Source organism: Vidua macroura, chromosome 2, assembly GCF_024509145.1.
Source record: "Vidua macroura isolate BioBank_ID:100142 chromosome 2, ASM2450914v1, whole genome shotgun sequence".
Taxonomy (NCBI): domain Eukaryota; kingdom Metazoa; phylum Chordata; class Aves; order Passeriformes; family Viduidae; genus Vidua; species Vidua macroura.
The window spans coordinates 99,770,433-99,791,371 of record NC_071572.1 but is presented as its reverse complement, the minus strand read 5'-3'; the positions used below and the strand labels follow the sequence as shown (position 1 = coordinate 99,791,371).

General features: G+C 37.2%; 1 protein-coding gene across 4 annotated transcripts in view; it reads left to right on the top strand.

The window, feature by feature from the left end:
- The window catches only part of RB1 (RB transcriptional corepressor 1), a 70,062-nt gene that overhangs the window by 3,373 nt on the left and 45,750 nt on the right, over positions 1 to 20,939 (top strand). For all 4 annotated transcript variants that reach the window (XM_054001411.1, XM_054001431.1, XM_054001440.1 and 1 more), the window contains 9 exons: positions 6,833 to 6,945; positions 8,872 to 9,006; positions 9,940 to 9,978; positions 10,790 to 10,857; positions 12,329 to 12,439; positions 14,616 to 14,764; positions 15,516 to 15,593; positions 19,115 to 19,224; positions 20,138 to 20,215. In XM_054001411.1, the coding sequence (XP_053857386.1) occupies positions 6,833 to 6,945; positions 8,872 to 9,006; positions 9,940 to 9,978; positions 10,790 to 10,857; positions 12,329 to 12,439; positions 14,616 to 14,764; positions 15,516 to 15,593; positions 19,115 to 19,224; positions 20,138 to 20,215 (881 nt within the window). The remainder of the gene's footprint in view (positions 1 to 6,832; positions 6,946 to 8,871; positions 9,007 to 9,939; positions 9,979 to 10,789; positions 10,858 to 12,328; positions 12,440 to 14,615; positions 14,765 to 15,515; positions 15,594 to 19,114; positions 19,225 to 20,137; positions 20,216 to 20,939) is intronic.

Here is a 20,939-nt window from a genome sequence, read left to right as displayed (position 1 = left end):
TTCATTGGTGTCATACAAATACTTCTGTTCTTTCTATAATTTATTTTCTTTAATAAACCGACCTACCTAGATGAACAGAATCTTAGAGTTGTAGTTTTTACAGTCTTAGTTTCAAAACTTTTACACACTGATTGTTGGCTTAACATTGGCTCTGATCCTTGCTTCTCTTGTACTCTTAATTTTTTGTAACTCTCCTGAAATCTGTATTATGAACCAATAGTACTTGTAAATTCTAGATGGAATGAATAGATTTAGTGGAATTACTAATGTACTTTGGTGAGCAGCCTGTGATTGTTGGTGTAAAGGATATTAGAAGTAGTCAAGGAAGCCATACTAATACTGCTATGAAGAAGCTCAGGGTGTTTGTTATGTTCTGCTACTCTTTGTTTTGGTAGGTAACAACACAGTGAGAATCTGAAGTAGAATATGGGGTGATATAAGCAGGAAAGAGAAGCTTGAGCAAATTGTGGCTGAATATATTGGAAAGAACCCATGTGAGGAACAGATGATATGGTGACTAAATTGGAACCAAACTTCTCCAAAGAAAATTGAAGTGCTTTAAGAAATTGATAGAATTTGAGTCTGCCATGGACCTTAAGGCATAGTGGTCTGGTATGCTTCGAGCTCATCGGCTTAGTTGGCTGTAATATGTGGTGTGTGGGTAGGAGCTCCATTTTTTGCTGGCTTTTCATAGCACTGTTTGGGAAATGTGGCTTACTGTTCTCCTGCTGCAGCTCAGCTGCTCAGAGTCAGGAATTCCTGAGCCATTTTTATCAAGTATTTGTCTAACCTGCTATTAAAAAATTGTCGTGGTGAAAGATCTGCGGTCTGCATAGTTAGGTTTTCCTAATTAAGCCCCATTTATTTTTCCCCCAAGTACTGTACTAACTTGTTTTTGTTATAATTCAAGCCAGTGGTGTAAAATTCTGTACCAGCCAATTCTGTACCCCATGAGAGATGTATTACTGCTGCCTTTTCCTTCAGAAATTCTCTAGCATATGAAGACATCCTAGGCGTTTTTTCTTGTCTCTAATTACTTTTCTTTTATCCTGAAATTCTCCCCAACTGGTGACTTACACTGGTATGCAGATGGCTGCAGAGCACTTGATTTGTGCAGGAGTTGAACTGCTTTCTTAGTGAAGAAAATGTACACGGTAAACTGTAGCTTAACTTGAGGAATGAAATAAAGACTACTTAAATATGGAAGGTTGGTCTGCATAGACCAAAGAGTTCATGTTCAGCAGGTCGAGTGTCCCCAGTCCATAAAATTTCACATTTAAATTGAATAAATTCCTTTTGGTTGGGGTTTCTTACTAAAAAGAGAATATTTTAATTGGTAAGCCACCTCATCCTCATGTTAAAAGACAGAGAGGCCTCTTGCTTTTAGCAAAAGCATGAAACACATATGAGCTAACAAAGTATTTTCTGTCTAGACTTTGTCTTTAATTTATAGAACTGCAGCTGAACTGAACCTGAATCCATTGAAGCTTTGGATGGATGAGCAAAATACAGATATTGTAGGATCCTCTGTTATTAAAAAAAGAAGAGCTACTGAAAGTCCCAAAACAAACAAATCATCTCCATGGCCTCTTGCTGATGATATTTGGTATCTTAGCAGCAGATGCACTGCTTGTATGTTCCCTTGGACTTTAAAAGCTCAGGCAACTGGTATAGAGTTTCTTTTTTTACTCATCTTCTGCCTATCCTGGGGAGAGATTGATGACCTCTCCAGTCTTGCTGCATGTAAAAGTGTAATGGGAACTTTGCATATCAGATGAACTATTTTTACTAGTTCAGTACTTTCCATTGACTTGATTACTTTCAGCTAGTATTATATTTGAATTTGATCTCCTCTGTTGTGAGCTAATAATAATCTTCCATCCCAATGTTCAATAGAAAATTTAAGACTGGTATTGCTGAAAAATGGAGGATCTGTCTTTACACAGAACTTCTTATATGTAGACAGGGCTTATAATGGTCACAGATATTTTTTTTTTTTCCACTGAGATATTTTTCCTGCAGGTTTTTATTCTGAATAGTTTTCTATTGTGAGAGTTTCTTGAGTCTACTCTCCAGTCACCTTTACCTACTGTAGTCATAAACATGTAAAGTCAGAATGGTTTGGGTTGGAAGGACCCTTTAGAGGTGATCTCATTCCAACCCCCCTGCCATGGGCAGGGACCTTCCACTAGACCAGATTGCTCAGTGCTCCATCCAACTTGGCCTTGAACCCTTCCAGGGATGGGGGATCCAGAGCTTCTCTGGTCAGCCTGTTTTGGTGTGTCATCAGTCTCACAGTAAATAATTTCTTCCTAATCCTGATCTAAACCTGCTCTCATTCAGTTTGAAGCCATTCCCCCTTGTCTTATCACTACATGCACTTGTAAAAAGTCCCTCTCCATCTCTCTTATAGCTCCCTTGAGGTACTGGAACATGCTGTAAGATCTTCTTCTCCAGGCTGAACAACCCCAACTCTCTTCAGCCCCCTGATCATCTCTGTAACCACCTTTAGACTATCTCTAACAAATGTCTGTGTTCTTGTGCCATCAAGCTAGTTCTCTATATTGATTCGAATGTAGTAACTGAGATTTTATGTTAGGAAGCCAAGCTCTATATCTTCCTCTTCAAAAATCAGGTGCTTGATATTTACAGTGAGACATCCTATATCCCATTTGATTCAAGTATCCATCTGTGTTTGCATATTTCTCATGTACATTTCCCTTGACCTTTTTTTACACATCATTTGAAGTTTATTTCTGGGTCACTTTTGTAGGCTGTCATCAAAATTGTTATCAGTGTTGGCAGAAGAGTAAGCATCTCTAACTGCATACTAGAGCTGAGACTTCCTGTGACCATCTCCTCCTTGAGACTCTTTAGCACTGGAGAACCTCTGGAGGCAGAGAACAGAAGTTATTCCTGTTACTGCCTTTAACACCTTTCAGCTGCATTTGTAAAGAAGAGAAGCATGAATCCCATTTTACAATAATTAAGTGTTGGATGAGCATTTTAAGCTAATGACTCTTCCCAGGTTGTTTTCACTGGATTTAAATAAACTAGTCATCTTGTAAAAATCAGATTGAATAAAAGTAGTGGTAAGTCCAGAATGAAAAATATTTTGAAAATTTTTGTAGGAGTTTTAGATCTTTTCCTTCAGAAAACTATATTGATTCAGCAGAACTGACCTACCTTGCCCAAAGTTATAGCATAGCTTCCTTGGAATCCTAAATAAAAGATGATAAAAAGAGAAAGAAATCTATGTGGACTGCTAGATGTTAAATAATCTTGGGGCTAGTAACTGGTAGGTAGGCTTTGCTTCATGATGACTTGAATTAAGATCATTGCAAGTCATCTTACTGAAACTGAAGGACAGCCAAGGGCAGATGTGGAGCTGTTGTCCTGCCCATTTTCTGTAGTGATACTGTATCAACAAAGATCTTGAGTCAGACTGGTGAAGAAGAAAACACGCAGAAATTAATTTCTGGCTATGAATTTGTCTTCATTTCATTCCCATGCATTCAAGTCCCTGTGAGATGAATCATCTGCTTTGGCTGTAAACAAAGCAAAATAGTTGGAAGAAGTCATTCTGCTGTTTTATTTGTTCAACTTTAACTCATTTGTATAGGAAAGAAGAGAACTTGGGGAGGGAAGGGGTGTGAAGAGGAGAGTTCTTATGAGTGTGACTTACCAGGAAGACATCTCCTTATCTCTTCTCCCCTTCCTCTGCCCCATGATGTTTATATTTGTCTGGTTTCAGCAGGAATGAAGCTGATTTTGTTCCCAGTAACTGGTATAGTGCTGTGTTTTGGATTTAGCATGAGAATGTTGGCAATGCTGGTGTTCAGTTCTTGCTAAGTAGTACTTGCCCTAAATCAAGGACTTTTCAGGTTCCCATGCTCTGCCAATGGGCATGCACACAAAGATCTGGAGGGAGCATGACCAGGACTGGTGTCCTGAGCTGGCCAAAGGGGTATTCCATACCAAAGAACATCATGCCCACTATATAAATTGCATTGGAGTTGTGCTGGGAGGTGCTGATTGCTGCTCAGGGATGGGCTGGGCATCATTCGGTGTGTGGTGAGCAAATGTCTTGAGCATCACTTGTTTCTGTTGGGTTTTATGCCTCTCTCTTTTATTTCCATTGCAGTTACTATTAGTGTTGTTGTTATTATTGCTGCATTTTATTTTGTTCCAGCTATTAAGCTGTTCTTTTCTCAAGCTGTGATGGTTGGTTTCTGACACTCCTCACCACTGCGGGGACTAGAAGTGAGCAAGCAGCTGTGTAGTACTTAGTTGCTAGCTGGGGTTAAACCACAACAATATTTATGGGTTAAAATCACTGGAATTTTCATGCATGGCTATGGCAGATACCTTATTTTCTGAGAAAACTGCAGTTCACCTGTGTCTTTGGTTGTTTTAACCAGCAGCAGCTGGTGGGGTAGTCCCAGTCTGGTGTTCTTTCATGTTTTCATCTCCTTCCTCTCTCAACTATGTTGTAAGGCAGGCATGCTCAGGTGCTGCTTGCTCACCTTTTCTTTGCTATTGGAAAAAACAACCCAACCCATAATCTATATATCTTGGGTTGTGTGTAATTTTTCTTGTTAGGCCAGCAGTCATCCAACATCTTGTGTTGGGGAGAAGGTGTCCAAAGCGTCCTGTACCACCAACAGCGGGTGTGGGAGTAGTCCTGATACTGGAGTTTGGCTGTTTGTAATGGTTTGAATCTCATGGATTGCTAGGCTGCCTCTGAGACTGCTTTCTTGTTTAATGGTAGAAACAAATGATTTGTTACCTCCAACCATACTGGGCAAGGAGTTTAAAGGTCATTCTTGCAAAACCAGACCTCTTTCCTATCAAATAAAGCATTGCTGTGGCCTTCTAGCATTCATCCTGCCAGAGTTGAGCTAGGCTGCCCAGGAAAGCTAGGCTTGTTTGGATAGGCAACAAACCAGGAACAATTTAATCGCTTGGTAGCACTCAGTCCTCCTGCCCTATGAGATGTTGTGTTTACAGGACAACATCATGGCCTGAGTTTGCAGGAGCATGGAGTGAAAGGAACTTATTAAAAAACAAGGTCAGCTGACTCCAGGGGAAGGGGTATGCTCAGGGTGAGTAGTCTTCCTTCTTGGTAGTTCACTAGCTAGCATTAACCTTCATAATTTTTTATATCCCTTTGTGTATCAACAAATGCATCTCAGTCTGTTAACAGCTTATTTCAAAATAATTGTCTCTTGTGCAAGGAGTCATGATTTGTAGAAACACTCAAATAGAAATGCAGGAAGAAAATAGTGACTTAAATAATTGTCAGTTGTCACATTGTTGAGGGTGGCTGGTTAGTTTTGTATTGAAGCCTGTTCTATAACTATTAACAATTGCACAAGCCAGTCAAAGTTTTTCTTCTTTGGAGAAAGCCCCCAGCCACTCTTCCCTGATGTATAAATACTGTTCCCAAGAAAGACACAGAACAACTATCACCAAAACAAAATCTTGGCAGTAATAGTGAAATTGTATCATTTATGGGCAGAGTGGGTTATTGGTCATGGTTACACTGCTGAATAAGCAAGGACATGAGTGGATGCTGAAAGTGCAGAGGGTTTCAGAGCAGGTTTGGAAGACCACTTAAGATGGAGTGAGTTAGGTCTGGTGCTGTCTTACTGCCTTTGGGGAACATCTTCTAGAGTGAACAGGCCCCTGCAACTCACATTGGTGTTGTCTAGGTGGCAGCTAGGTGGAGTGATCAGGGAAAGGATAAAAACATAGGCCAGGGAGTAGGTTAAAGCTAAGGAGTGCAGAAGGGCAGGAATGCAGTGTTTCTATTCACTTGCTCCTGGTGCTCCATTTCACCTCTGTCCTCCAACAGATGTCATGTCCAACCTAGAGCTGTGGAAAATGTGTTCAGATCCTGCACCTTTGCTGTGGGCCTGGGTGCTTTTGCAGTTTTATTTACAAGGATGCTGGATGTCTGAAAAGCATTTTACAAGTTTGCTGTTTCTGCAGTTTTGGCCTACACCCATGCCTAATTTTGTCTTCAAGATAGCTTTGTTTCCAAAACTTGGGATATACCTGCTTAAGTGTTTTTTGTCCATAATTCTACAAGTTCTTCAGGGATTTTCCACTGAGTTGCTGTTTTGGTGGAAGGGTATTGGAATCTTAAGTGATGCCTGTCTGGCTTCGAGTGAGTGGCTTGTGCACCATCATCAGGAGTTCTACTCCATGTGTCTGTCATTGTGGGTTGGCTTCTTTTGATGAAGGATGATTGGTTATAACTTTCACCTTCTAAATAGCAGAAAGCAGACTTTAAATGTAGATATATGGTAGGAAAATGGCTGGAAGTGCTTGTTACTATCACATTTTACTAAGCAGAGATGGGTTTGTGGTTTAGCAAACCACAGTGATTAGTGGTTGACACAGCTGTACTCATTTATGAGTATTGCCTGTCATTGTAAAGATTTCAATTATATTTTTTATGACTTGGCTTCTTATTCCTTTACTTTCAGTGTTTTGTTATGATCAAATATGGTAATTTAGGAAAAAAAAAATCGTGACTTCTACTTTGCACAAACATTCCATGGAACCAAAACTTGTATTTCGAAGTTTGCTGAATTGTATGGGTAAAATTGATCTTGTATTGTAGGAATAAGAGTTGAAATGTTCAGTCTTTTACCTGTATTGTGAAACTTGGAATGGTTTTCTGCTGTAAAATAATTGGCTGTCAAATGTTTGTTTGAGGATGTTTTGTTTAACCATTTCTAAACATGTTTGGACAAATTATTGCCTTCCATGCATTACCCATTTCTGTTGATTAATAAAAACTTTCTTCTCTTTTTTCAAAAAGGCTTGTAACACAAAGAAAAAGGAAACATGGGGTGTATGTATCTTTATTGTAGCAATTGATCTGGATGAAGTGACATTTACTTTCACTGAGCTTTTGAAAAGTATAAACATAAGGTAAGTGAGTTTAAGTGTGTGACTTTAGATTTCAACAATTAACTTGTCAAAATTTTTATAAATTGAATGTTTTTAAAGCATAGTGAATCTTTGTGCATATCAGACTAGTTGATTTTACAATGAAGGTTACTTAAGGAAATTATGAATATATTGGTAAACTAGAAGTCTTGCTGTCATATTTTAGTTGAGGGAGCAGTGATACTTGTTTGATTCATCTGGTTGGCTTTGGTTGTATCACTCACCTCATTCTTGTTCTTGCTCTCCCTGAAGTTTCATCAGTTTAGGTTGGTGCAAATTGCACTTAAAATATTTCTTTCTTTCTTTCTTTCTGTCTTTACCTCTATGATGATTTTCTATAAAACCTTTTTCCCAGCATTAGGCTTAGGCTAAATCAAGAAGTGGGGAAAAGAAGTGTTGCTCTTCAAACAGTTTACTAGCATGCTGCCCTTTCTCAAACATTTTAATGCCAGGCTAAACTTTGTACTTTCATACACTCTTTTTGCCGAGGGTGTGTTACTGTTATATTGTATATTAATTAAGTTCATAATACAGAAATTAAGATTATAGTATCTGCTTTTAAGGTAAATTTAGGTGGGAACAGCAACCTTGTGTTGCATTCATCTAAGGAAAGAATTCCAGTACCATCTTCCCCTGTGTGTGGAAAGCGTGTGCAGGAGCAGAGCCTCTCGTTGCTCTAGGACAGGAGGCTAAGTCCTGGCAATAACTTCAGGCTTGGGCCAGAATATCCTTTTCCTTGAAGTCATCTGTTATGGTCAGACTTCTCCATGCCCTCTTCTACCTTCCATCATCTCTCAGAGCAGGGTCAGGTGCAATGTTTTGACTTAATCTCTTCAGTGTTGGCTGCCTTGGAACCGCGTGAAAGCCAATTGCATTTGTGCAGCGTGTTTCACCCAGTTCCACAGACAAACTTGTGCTGAAAAGTGAGAGACTTTTTCCCTTAGGTTTTCAAAGAGTAAGCTATTACTCTGCTGGTTGTGATGCAGTACTCAGTTGCTTGTTAGCCCTGGTCTTTTTCTCACCTATAAGGTCAAATTGGCAGAGATTTCTTCTAGTCATCCTCTAGAGCTTTCAGATATATTGGAAAGATCTTTTATTCCATGATAAGCATTCTTAAATGAGCTTCTGACTGGTTTTGTATCTTATATCTTTAATCTGACAAAGATCAAAAAATCTCTTGGAATATTATATTCTGATAAAGGATCAAAATATATTTGATACAGTTGAAATATTGAAAATATTTGATAGCTTCCTTCTCTTTAATTTTTAGGAATCTGCTCATTTTAGTTATGAACGTAACAAAAGGCTTCCTTGGTGGCCATAATATTACATAGATGGGTAGGGAGAAATTTGATCTCTTGTGTAATAATATTTCCAAAGGGTGGAGATGTTGTGTTGAAAGACTTGAAATTCTATATAATTCAAGGCGTCCATCTCAGTTTTCATTCCTAGGTCTTTCTTTAGCATGGATGGAGCCAAGGTTCACGTTCTTGGTAGGAGTGTTTTTAAAGTAGAGCAGGAGAGCTGAGACATGTGTGTTGGATATTTGTGGTATTACCAGTAGAGCAAGAACAAAGGTGTGTCTAGTTAGCAAATTCTGACTTCCAGACATAATATCTGTGCTAGGCAAGAAAATTTTTCTTCTATAGTAGAGCCTGTATCATAAGATACCTCTGAACAGTATTGCTACTCTCTGGAAAATGTGAAGGTGGGGCTCAAACAAGTAACATTTCCCAAGGCAAGAGTTCAGTCACTGGTAACAGTAGTAAGAACGTGCTGGAGTCTAGTGAAGAAATGGGTTTTCATGGAGATGTGTTTTTATTTTCTCTTTTAAAAGAGCTGTTTCAGAATACCTGTTTTCAAAAATTATGATAATGTGTCATCTTTTTTTTCCCCCCCTTTTTTCAGTGTATGCACATTTTTTCAGTTTCTGAAAGAGGTGGATGTTAACATGGATACTGTAAGCACTAAAGTTGATAGCACTGTATCAAGGCTGAAAAAGAAATACGATGTATTATTTGCACTATACCACAAGTTTGAAAGGTAGTGTATGCTTTTTCATTTTGAAATTGATTTCTTTGTCTGTCAACATTTAAGTATTTGAATTTTTCAAATTGTATGTTATAGGAGCTCATTTATGCTGTGTGGGCTAATATTTGCAGAACAGTGAAATTGAGCTGTTTACATGCATTAAATAAACACCTCTTACTTTTTACTCCGTAAGTATAACAATGCTATGTTAAACAACCTCCTTGTTACAGTACAAACAGTAGTAAGAGTAGCATGACAAGTGATAGCTACTCACTTCAGGCTTTTTACAGATATAAAGAGGCTTGGTTTACTATCTAAATAATTTTTTTACTTAACATTTTGCCTTCTGAATCACAAAAGACTCAAATAGCTCTTAAATAACCTTTGAAAGTGGTAGATCACCCTTCGATAGTTTATAGAATGAAGGCATATATATCCTAGTTTGTTTTTGAGTAAACTGAATTTTTTTCTTGAAGTGGTATGTACCTAGAGTAATAGGGAAACAACTTTATGCCACAAGGCTTGCAGTGACACTGCAAGAAAATACACTGCAAGAAAATACACTGAAGAAATACAAAATATATTTAAATGCCCTTTTATAGTGTGTTTTGCGCAGCTGTAGCACACTTGGCTGTGTTGTACAAAACACTGAGTAACAATATATCTACAAATCTTGTCTTTCTGGAAGAAAGCAATTTTATTATACCAAGCTAAAATTGTTTTGCTGTCTATGCTTTGACATAAATATGCAAACAACAACATTATTTCAGGCTTGGCAGGGCTGTAGTTGATCTGTTGTTAACTGTTGAGTCAACTGGTTTTTTTTTAAAGTTAGAAAAATGTTTTGTGAACTGGTATCTTTTTTAACTATGTTGAAGTCAAAGATATTGCATAGTTTGCTTGCAAAAGCACATTCAAAAATAAGAATTTATTTTGATTTTCTAGGACGTGTGGCCTTATTTATCTGGAACAACCTAGTAGTGAGTAAGTTTGATTTTCCTAAATCATGTTTGTCAAGATGAGATGTAAAACATGATGGCATGTTATTTTTTAACCTTCCAGAACTGGCCTAAGTTGTAGTATGCTGTGTATTTAGATTTAGTGTGGATTTTGAATTTCAATGAGATGATGGGACATGCAGAAATTATATATATGTCACATATATCTCTATATATATCTCTGTATGTATATATATACGTTATGCATATTATATAAGTATATTCTTATAAAAATAGTGTGTATATATGTGTATGTATATATAAGTAGATATGTGTCATATTGTATTTATATTTTTTATATATATATAACATATATATTTTTTTATATATCTGTCCCTCATCCATGACATATTGCCACCCAATGGCATATGTCTTGGCATGGTGGAATGGACGTTGGGATGGAGAGTGAGCTTCCTAATCACAGCAACAAACGAGTGTACTAAAAGATGCCTTAACAACTCCCCAGAGAGCTGGAGTTGATGCTGTGGCTGGAGAGTAGGGTGTTAGTCAAAGACACAAGACAAGACAGCCCAGAGCAGTTGAATTGTCCACACTCAGTTTCTTTCCTGAGGATGATACAGATATTTCCTGATTCTTGAATTGCTTTACAGGGACTTAAGGTTTTCAAATGTGTAGTCATAATTACAGAGGGATTGGAATGAGATTTTTAGTAAACTTAACTCCATGGGAAATATTGCATGTTGTTAAATAGTTCCATAGATGGAAGCATGTTTTCAAACATTGTAGTTTAAATTATTACAGAGCTATCGATGCGAAGTATTTTTATTTCCCTGCAGGATTTCTGCTGAACTCAGTTCTGTATTAGTCCTAAAAAATTACTGGATTACTTTTTTGCTGGCAAAAGGTGAGTTGTGGTTAAAGCACAGTAATTTCAATGAATATTTTTGTTTACATGTCCAACATGAGTCTAGTATACTTATCACAAATAAGTATTGTACAGACCCAGAATGTTTTGATTGTCTGGCTTTTGTAACTGCTTAATAATATTTCTTTATGTACAGTTTGGCTGTTCTTCTCACTGATACACTTTCTGTATATAAACATATACTTAAGTTTTCTAAAATTTCTATGATTTTTTTTTTTTCTTTAAAGCTTGCTGTTCTGTATTTAAGTCTATTCTGAGGTGCTTTGTAGTCTGCCAGCATTTTAATAATGGATAATTACCTTAAAAACTGGCATATTTAAAAAAATAAGCTTATATATATAATAAATAATATTTAATAAAACAAATTTAATGATAAGGTATTATAGTAAGTCTCTGAAAGCATGTCTTTTGAATGCTACAAATCTTTCTTGAAAAGTTGTAAGTTACAATTAATGCTGAGTGATGAAATGTTTATAGTAGTCCATAGAGTTCCTGTCTCATTGTACTCCTACTAAAAGGAATGAATCGTGTATCTCAAGTGCTGCTTACTGCAGGTGTGTGTTATCAGTGAAGTGTCTGCATCTCTGCTTTCTAAATCAGACTTGGATCACCTCAGTTTTTTGGAGCTTTGTCACTAGAATTCTCCAAGCATAAGCATAAAGCAAAACCCACAAAATTTTTTTTAGCCTGCCTTTTCTTGAGAACAAAGAAAGCTGAAATTTACTAGAAAATAGCTGGAGCTTCAGAAGAGCCTGAGTGATGCTTGCTACTTCTGATAGAAAATAAATACAAAAATTGCATGTGTAAGTAGAGCACAGGTAGATCTGTAGCTGTTCAAAATCACTGTCGAGTTCCTGAATTTTTTGTGGCAATGCACGCTATCTTGGGATGGCCCTGTAGATCTTCTCTGGCATATAAGTCATAATTTGGGAAAAACTGGAATAATGCAGGTCTAAAAGTGCTCTTCATGCTATTACTTGTGTGACTTTTAAGTAATTTCATAAAAATTTGACAGGCTGAGCCTACAGTGTGATATCATGTTTTAAATTTCTCTTCACTGTATACTAGCAGCTTCTGCTTTCTGAATATTTAGCAGCTTTCAAAAAGCTTGCATGAGACCACAAAAAAAGAAAGCAGGGAGGAATTACACCGAAGTAAGAGGTTATTCTTTTACAGTAAAAATAAAAATCAGGGCTGAGCACTGGGGGCAGGATTTTGTACACAGTAATTTTGTTTGTGTGTATGCTATCTCTAAAACCACAAACGGAAGCGCCATGAGTTATAAAATCAATAGCCTTTAAAAAGCACTGGCATCCTGGGTGATGCTTACTGAATTCTAGAGGTAGTGTTCTACTATATGAACTTCCAAATCTTTGTTTTGCAAAATTACTTCTAGAATTAAGTCAACCATTCTCAAAAAGGTTTTCTTTACGCTTTTAAATATTTGCAGGTAAAGTGTTGCAAGTGGAAGATGACCTGGTGATTTCTTTCCAGTTGTTGCTGTGCGTCTTAGATTATTTTATCAAACTGTCACCTCCTGCTATGCTCAAGGAACCATACAGTAAGATTTTTTTGGGGTTTTTCATTGAAGTAGAAAGTAAATTTATTATATTTCTATTAGCCATGCTAACATTCATAATTAACATAATTAAACTTCTTAAGCTTATCGAAATGCGTTTTTTTTCTGTTTTAGTTAAATTTACACGATAGTGAACTTGAATTCAATTACCTGAATGTGGCAGTGTATTTAATACAATTTTTGCTATGTTGTTAAGGGACTTGTTAAAGCAGCAAGTCTAATTTGGTAAAAGAATTCAGGTTCTGGATAGATTATAACTGAGAACTATTATTTAGGTTTGTCTTGAGTTACAAAAGGGAAATGTGGTGGTATGACTCTTTATTGATGTTTAACAGTATGACAACATCAGAAATGTACAAGTTACTGGACTGTACAGATATTTAAAACACATATAAACTGGATAGCAGCTCAAAAGAGTAGAGGTAAAATGTAGACAGCTTTGCTTTTATTACATCCTGTTTGCTATTGCAAGTGTCACTATTTTAAGTAAAAATATAATGAGTCTTCTCTATAAAAACTTCTATTCAGCAGTAAGCTTTTACCCATTAAGTTTTTTTATATCTAAAACCTGGAAAACCTCACTAAAAAGTTAGAGAAAGTAAATATTTATAAAAACTTTCAAAGATAGAATTCTATTTGAGTTAACTATTTTCTTCAGCAAGCTATGGAATTAATATACTGAAATATTTGGAGCCACAGGATGTGACTCAGTTTTTTAGTAATTAGTTTATCCTCTGGTGGGTTAAGATGCAACCCTAGTATATTTTGCCTAAATCTATTTGTTTATTTCTTTCTTTGGCAACTAAACAGCCACCTAGGTTGTAATGTTGTACAATAGATAAGGTATTCACTACTATATTCTTTAAATTCTGTGTTTTGGAGATATTTATCTGACCTAGTGATTATGTGTTGCAGGTAAGAAAAAGTAACCTTGGTCTTATTCTAATGTGAATAAAGGATGGACTTAGGACAAACAGATCCCTGCTTTCCTCCAGTACTATTTTGAATTTAAATTTGTCATTCCTAGTAGGACAGACATATTTGCTGCTGATTATTTCAGATGTTATAAAGCAGCTCCTTTTCAAAAACCACTGAATTGAAACTACCTGGTTTTGAATTCTGTGTTCACACTGATTTACTTTTTCGTAGTGAAACCATGCAGTTCATTTTTAGAAACAGTTTGGTTCTGTGCATCATATCTTGAAAAAGAATTCTGCCACTTGAGAATAATTTGCAGATATGAATGTCAATGTCCTAAGTGCAAAACACTGAGTTTCTAATGTGAAGCTGTGTATGAACTGTCAAACAGCTCTGCATTCTTTGAGAAAATAAGACTATGTATTGTTCAAACCCTTGTGACCAAGAGGCTTCATGTTGTGATAAATTATGTCAAGCTTTAGGATCTGACTAAGACTGAGGGGATTATGATGCAACCACCTCTGCAGTGTACTTTGTCAGTTTCTTGGAACAGTTGTCAAATGCAAATGGAGTTACAGGTGACAACAGCATGCTGATTAGAGTGTCAGGTTTAAACCAACAATATTTAATCATATTAATGTATGTTATTAATATAATTCACATATTTAAGCCATCTATTTTGAGTTTAACAAAATGAAATATTTTTATCTCACAGTATTAAGGTTTTTTGATACTTTCTTCTTGGAGGACTTGTTTGTTACTGCTTGTGTGTCTGGGGCTATTTGGGGAAAGGAGGAATTCCCTCCAGGACCATATTCCAGGTTCCCACCATCACTTAAGTCCTGCATTGATTTATTGTCCTTCAGCTTCTTGTTTTATACTTCTTTAAAAATAGAAAAAACAGCTATTCATCTGTGAAAAGATAAGGCTTTCCTAGCTTTGCAAAACAGATTCTCAGTTAAAGCTATTTGCAGAGAGTGCTGTTACATTCTGTGTAGAGTACCTTCTTAAAAACAAAATGTCCAAATACAGATACAGGAATTTAAAAATTAATTTTCTTTTTGTATAGATTTTCTCTAATGAAGGTTTCATACCTAGCTGAATGGATGAAAAAGAAAATATATTTAAGGGGAAGACCTGAAAAAGTATATAGGAAGTAGAATCTTGTAGGTTTAATAAGTTAAATTTCTTCTTTCTTAATATAGCCCTAACCTTGTGATGGTTCTGAATATCTTTCCAGAATCTTCTGTGTCTGCAGTGACTGTAAATGGTTCAGCTCGCACTCCTCGAAGAGGTCAGAACAGGAGTTCACGTACTGCAAAGCAGCTTGATACCGACACAAAAATTATCGAAATCCTTTGTAAAGAGCATGATTGTAATTTAGATGAGGTAATGCCTGCACTTGAAAGTCTGATAGATCTTGCTGCTAGACTCCATCTGGAATATGTATTTATTTAAATGTTCTTTTAAAAAAATGTCCTTATTTATGCCAGCTTAACTATTCTGTCAAGTAGCTACCTTCAGTAGTGAAGGTATTTTATCATTTTACCTAGTTTCTCTAGTCACTAGTTTAAAAAACAAATAAAAACCACTCAAAACAAGCCCTTTGGTATGGCTGATAATTTTGCCAGTGTAACTGTTTTATGAAGAATACAATATGAAGTTACAGGCTGATCACAGCATGTAACATATGGATGCAGGGCTGCTCTGATGGAGTTTCACAGCTGCATCCCATGATGAGAAAACGTATGCAAAAAGCACATTGCTTCTGTGGGAGATCTTAAAGGACCCCATTCACCTTTCTCTCTGCTGTTAAATCTATTTCTGTGTAAAAAGGACCGATTTTTGAATATCCAAGTGGATGATGGAAGCAGAAATGTGAGAGGGCTGGAAAGAGTGCCATTCTTTTCTAGTTTAATCACTTAGCATTCCAGCAAAGGATTGTATTTGCATGCTTACCTATCTGGGTTACACTGGGTTTTGGATGTATAGCAAGTTTTGTTATTGCTTTATTGAAAACAAACCACAGTGCATTACAGAACCATCTCAGTTTCTTGATTTAAAGATGCAAAAGCAGTGCATGCATGGCTGACTCCCTACCTTGCTAATGTTACATTTTTTTCCTTTTTTTTTTTTTTAGGTCAAAAATGTGTATTTCACAAGCTTCATTCCTTTCCTGAATTCTGCTGGTATTTTAGCTTCAAATGGACTACCAGAGGTAAGTGGAGGAATTTAAGACATTGTGGTGGGCAGACCCTGGCTGGGTGCCAGGAACCCAGCAAAGCCACTCTTTTAATTCCTCTCTGCAGCAGAATGGGGAGAGAAAATATAACAAAAGGTTCATGCGTTTAGATTGCTCACCAAATACCATCACTGGCAAAACAGACACAGCTTAGGGATGTTAGCTGAATTTAGTGCCAACAAAATCAGAGCAGGATAATAAGAAGTAAAATAAATGTTAAAAAACTTTCCCCCCACCCCTGCCTCCTTCCCAAGCTCAACCTGCTCCCTGTCAGCAGTGCCAGGAGATGGAGAGTCAGTTTATCACATGCTCCTGCCACTGCATAGGGAGTGGAGTCCTTCCCCTGCTCCACTGGGGGGTTCTTCCTGCAGGAGAACATCCTCCATGAATTTCTCCAACATGAGTCCATTCCACAGGCAACAATTCTTCACAATACTTACTCCAGTGTGGGTCCCCCTAAGGGGTCACAAGTCCTACCAGGAAACCTGCTCCAGGGTGAGCTCCCTCTCCATGGGTCTGCAAGTCCCTGCCAGGACCCTGCTCCAGCATGGGCCTCCCATGGAGTCACAGCCTCCTCTCAGGCTGTGGGTGGATCTCTGCATCCCATGGACCTCCCTGGGCTGCAGGGACACATCCTGCATCACCATGGTCTGCACCAGGGGCTGCAGGGAAATCCCAGCTCTGGCATCTGGAGCACCTTCTGACCCTCCTTCTCCTCGGTGAAGGTGTCTGCAGAGTTGCTCCTTTCACACACTTTCACACCTCTTTTTTCAGACAGCAGTTGTTTCTGAGTAATAACTTTTTTCCTTTCATAAATATGTTATCACAGAGGCACTACTAGAATTCCTGATTGGCCCAGCCTTGACCGATAGAAAGGGTCTCTTCTGGAGCCATCAGGATTGGCTCTGCTGGACATGGGCAAAGCTTCTAGCAGCTTCTCACGAAGCCACCCCTGTAGCCCTGCAGCTACCAAAACCTTCCCATGCAAACCCAATACAGATAGTTCAACAACTGTGTTTTACTTCATGCCAAATTGATTAAGATGCCCTTTACCCATTGGTGGAGTTCTAATAGGTTCTTCTAAAATCTTGTAGCAAAATGAAATGTTTTTTAGGAATGTGGGCTAGCAGGGATTCCAGAATTCATAAAGTATATTTAGCTTATACTTTTGAATTTAATAAATTAATCACCTGAGGCTAAGCCAGACTTTGCTCAAAGCAAAAAGCTTTTGCTCCAAGCGTAAGAGTTGCATATCCATAACCTCAGTAAGACCATTCATCTAAAATACAACTATTACAATATTAGGTCTCTGAAGTCACTCTATAAATGCTTAAAGTCTTAAATTACACACCTTAATTTAAATATAAATGAGACATGTTATTGTAGTGTTGTTGGAAAGATATCCAGAAGATTAGTCTCAGTTTCGCAACTTGGCAGAGCGTGGATTGCTGTGTCTGTGCAGAATTACTTTCATCTTCCTGAGCTGTTGTCTGGATGCAGCAGACTCTAGCTCTATGCAATTGCATCCAGAGTGCATTTTAATAGGTGACTTCTTGCAGTGTGTTTACATTCATCACTATTAAAAGTGTAAGTTTAGCTGTGTGTCACCAATAGATGTGGTGACCTGAAAATAAGCAGCTCTGAAGCTGATCAGAGCAATGAGTCTGCAGGGCTCAATCAAATGTATCTTCTGTTCAGTGTCATAGTGCGTTGGGTGGGGAACAAAGTACAGGATTCACTGGAGATCTTAATCTCTTCCTAAATTAATTTCATGGTATCGGTAGCCTGTTTAGACTTTTTAATTTATGTGTGTATGTATAGCTGGGAAACCCTATATGAACTTCCAGGCAAAGGTCATTATATCTCTTATTCTCAAATCAGAGGGTTTTCATCCAAGGCTGCTCAACTTCAGCACAATATCAAAATTATTAGCATAAGACTTGCTGGTGAAACTTTTGCAAAAGGATGCATTTGAAGAAAAATTGAGTCGCATGATCTTTGCTCCTTAACCTTGAGTGCCAGAGCTGTATTTCAGAGGTAGTTGGTTCATACATGTAATCAGCTAACCAATAATCATGGATGAGATCATCAGTACAATAGCTAGTAATGTGGTACATTTAAATTGACTTTCATAAAAAAACCACCAAGCTTTTGAAAAATATTTATGTTCCTTCCAAAGCAAGAAAAGCTTTTGAGGCTTAATGTTGGTATTTTGTTTGTCTTTCCCACGTGTTTGCTGGTCAGACTTTATGCACTGATAAATAGATTGATACAGAACTCTTATTTTTGACTGAAGGTTTCTTCCAAGTTAGCCCAGTACAGCCATCTTGTCTATGACCTGATGTTTTTTTTAGAAATTTATGAAATACTGAAATATTTTAGATGAAAAGAACGCATAAGTCATTAAGAAGATGACAAAAAATGAAAATATAATTAAGTTTTTAAATAAAAAGAATAGTGATAATGAGAATTGAAATATAATCTTTGATTTAATAGACCTAGTCTCAAAGTTTTAATTGTGACATCAATTTGAAGCAGATCCATTTGGCAAAGGTAAAGAAGAGGGTAAGGAGCAAAGCTGTATATGAGGTATTTGCAGCTTTCTCTCTCTTGAGACTGAGGGGGGACTAATTTGGGTTCATATGCATTGTTGCCTGTTTTTCTAGGAGGAATTTGCCAGAGCACAGCATCATTTATAAGTTTAAGGGCTCAGGGAGCAGATATTGAGGTGGCTGCATACTTCTGCGCAAGCACAGCAGCAGATTTGGAGGGCCAAATAAAAAAATTGCAGACTTGCAGTTAATGTTAGTCACTGAAAGTAAAAATAGAAGTAATTAAAAATATTCAGAAAAATCCAATAAACTTCTCTATGCAAAGTGAATTCATATCAGTCTGGGATTTAGTCAATTAAGAAACTTTTACCTACAGTGTGGCTATGAAGTAACAAATCTATTTTTGTAGCAATAGGCGTGTCTCTTAAGAGCTATTCTAGTGCAAATATATTAATATAAAATGAGGAAACTCCTACTGAGAAAAAGATGGCTTGAGTTTAGGCCTTGTTGTGCAAACCAGCAAAGACAGGGACCGAGCCAATTGCCCAACAGCTGTTATAAGAACAAGGAACAAGCATTTTACATTTCCTCCTCTTAGAGACACACCTTTTTCTGGAAGGAAAGATTTAAAAATGTGGGAATGTTAGTTTGCTTTGCAGGTCTGTTTCCTAATCTAGCTACTTTTACAGTGTCAAGACCTACATTTCATCAAAAAAATTCTTATGATCTTGGATTGTTTTCTCTTATAAACAAGAGAATTACAAGAGTAATTTTCCTCTGGGTATGTTTCAGCTGTTGTATAAGAAGTAACTTTGTGAGCTCCAAGGTCATTCTTTTAGCATTTCAGCATTGCAGTCATGAAGTAGGAATAACTTATGTTATTCAGTAGATTGTCAAACTTGTTCCTGTAAAATAAATTTGGTGTTTTTTCAATGTCTTTTTGAGGTTGAAGTTATCTTGAAACAGTATGACGAGCTCTATGTCAAGAACAAAGATATAGACGCGAGACTATTTCTGAATCATGATGAGACTCTGCAGCCTGATGTCAGAGCATGGTAATATTTCCACTTACTGCTTTCATTCCATACCAGAGAATGTGAACTTGTGTTGCTCTCTGCCCCCTTGTGTTATAAATGGAGATCTCTCTATCCTGTTGATCTGCTAGCTTTGTAGCTCAGCTAAGGTATTTCTGGCATCACCAGACTTGCTTTACATCATCACTTAAATAATTAGGGAGCATATGACTGTGACTGCCTAAAATGATTTGGAAGCTCTGCTCTAACTCTTCCTCTGTGCAAGGCCCTTTTCATCCAGGGAAAGCTGAGGAATCATCAGGAGGAGGCATGTCATGCTAGCTTGCCAGAGGTGGTGTTATGGCTTTGAGCCAGCTGGCACTGAATGGTTTTGGATGGTGGCTGCCCCATCCTGGGAACGTTCAAGGTTAGGCTGGACAGGGCTCTGAGGACCTCCATTTAGTTGAAGATGTCCCTGGTCATTGAAGGTGGATGGCCTTCAAAGGTCCCTTCCAACCCAAACCATTCTATGATTGTTTGATTTAATTTTTTTTTCCAGTCTTACACTTACATGCTAGTGATCTCTGACAGCTGAACATCTCTATAATTTAATGTGAGCTCACCACTTGAGTCTGAATTTATCTATGCTATGAAAATATACTAATTTAGAACGGGATTAAAATGCAACTAATACCATCTCTACATATAAATTAAGCTGTTTGTAAATAGAATTCTAGAAAAGAAAAAAGCTTGGAAGGAAACTTTAGAGCTTGTTTAGTCCAACATTCTGCTCAAAGCAGATCTACTTGGGAATTTAAACAACTGGAGTAATTGAACATCTAGATCTCCTAAAAATCTGTTACACGTTTTTCTTTTCAGATTAATAAGTCTTTATAGAAAATATTGTCTTTTGAATTGTATTAGTCTTTCATAAGTTTGTTTTCCATTTCTGTAGCTCACAGCTGGAGAGGACACCACTAAAAAACAATCCAGATGAGGAAATCAATATTATACTTCCACAGACTCCTGTTCGGTATGAGTTTTTCTCTTGAATGTGTTACTTTTTTCAATATCACAGCTAAAAATATTAATCTTTAGTGCTTTTTTAATTTTTAAGGAGCTGTGGCCTTTGTTTTGTTGTTTTTTTCCCATAAACTATACTGTAGTTCTGATCATTGATACTTTTTATTTATAGTAGATATAAAGCCCTCTAACAGTGGCAAAGATGCTTCCTTAACGTTCTTGACATTAGGAAAGTCCAGGAGTATGAAGTTTCTGCATTGCTAAAAATTCAAAATGTGCTAAACCAGCTTTGATCTTGAGAGAAAGTCTAGTGATGTTTAGATACTCTCCATCCACACTTGGACTTTGCTCTGATTTTTCCAAAACTGATGCTATTTAAGGCAGTTCATGTGAAGGCCTATTCACCAGCACTGATTTTGGGCTGTTGTAACTATTTTTCATGAAGCCACAGAAGTATCAGTAGATGGCAGCAGAGGTTTCATCACTAGCTTCGAGTGGAAAGTGTATCCTTATCTCTCCCTGTACAGTATATGCTGAAAGTGCCATGCATATTCCTTTGAATTACCTTATAGTGTTGTATTTCTGAACCTAGGCTCATAGCATCTGCTTTAAAGCCCCCTGAAACTGGAGAGAATCTAATAATTTTTATCAGTGGATTTGCATCTGGTCATTTATGTAGAAACTATTATATAAAAAGGGTGTAAGTGCTAGTTATGAGCATAATGAGAATGCGT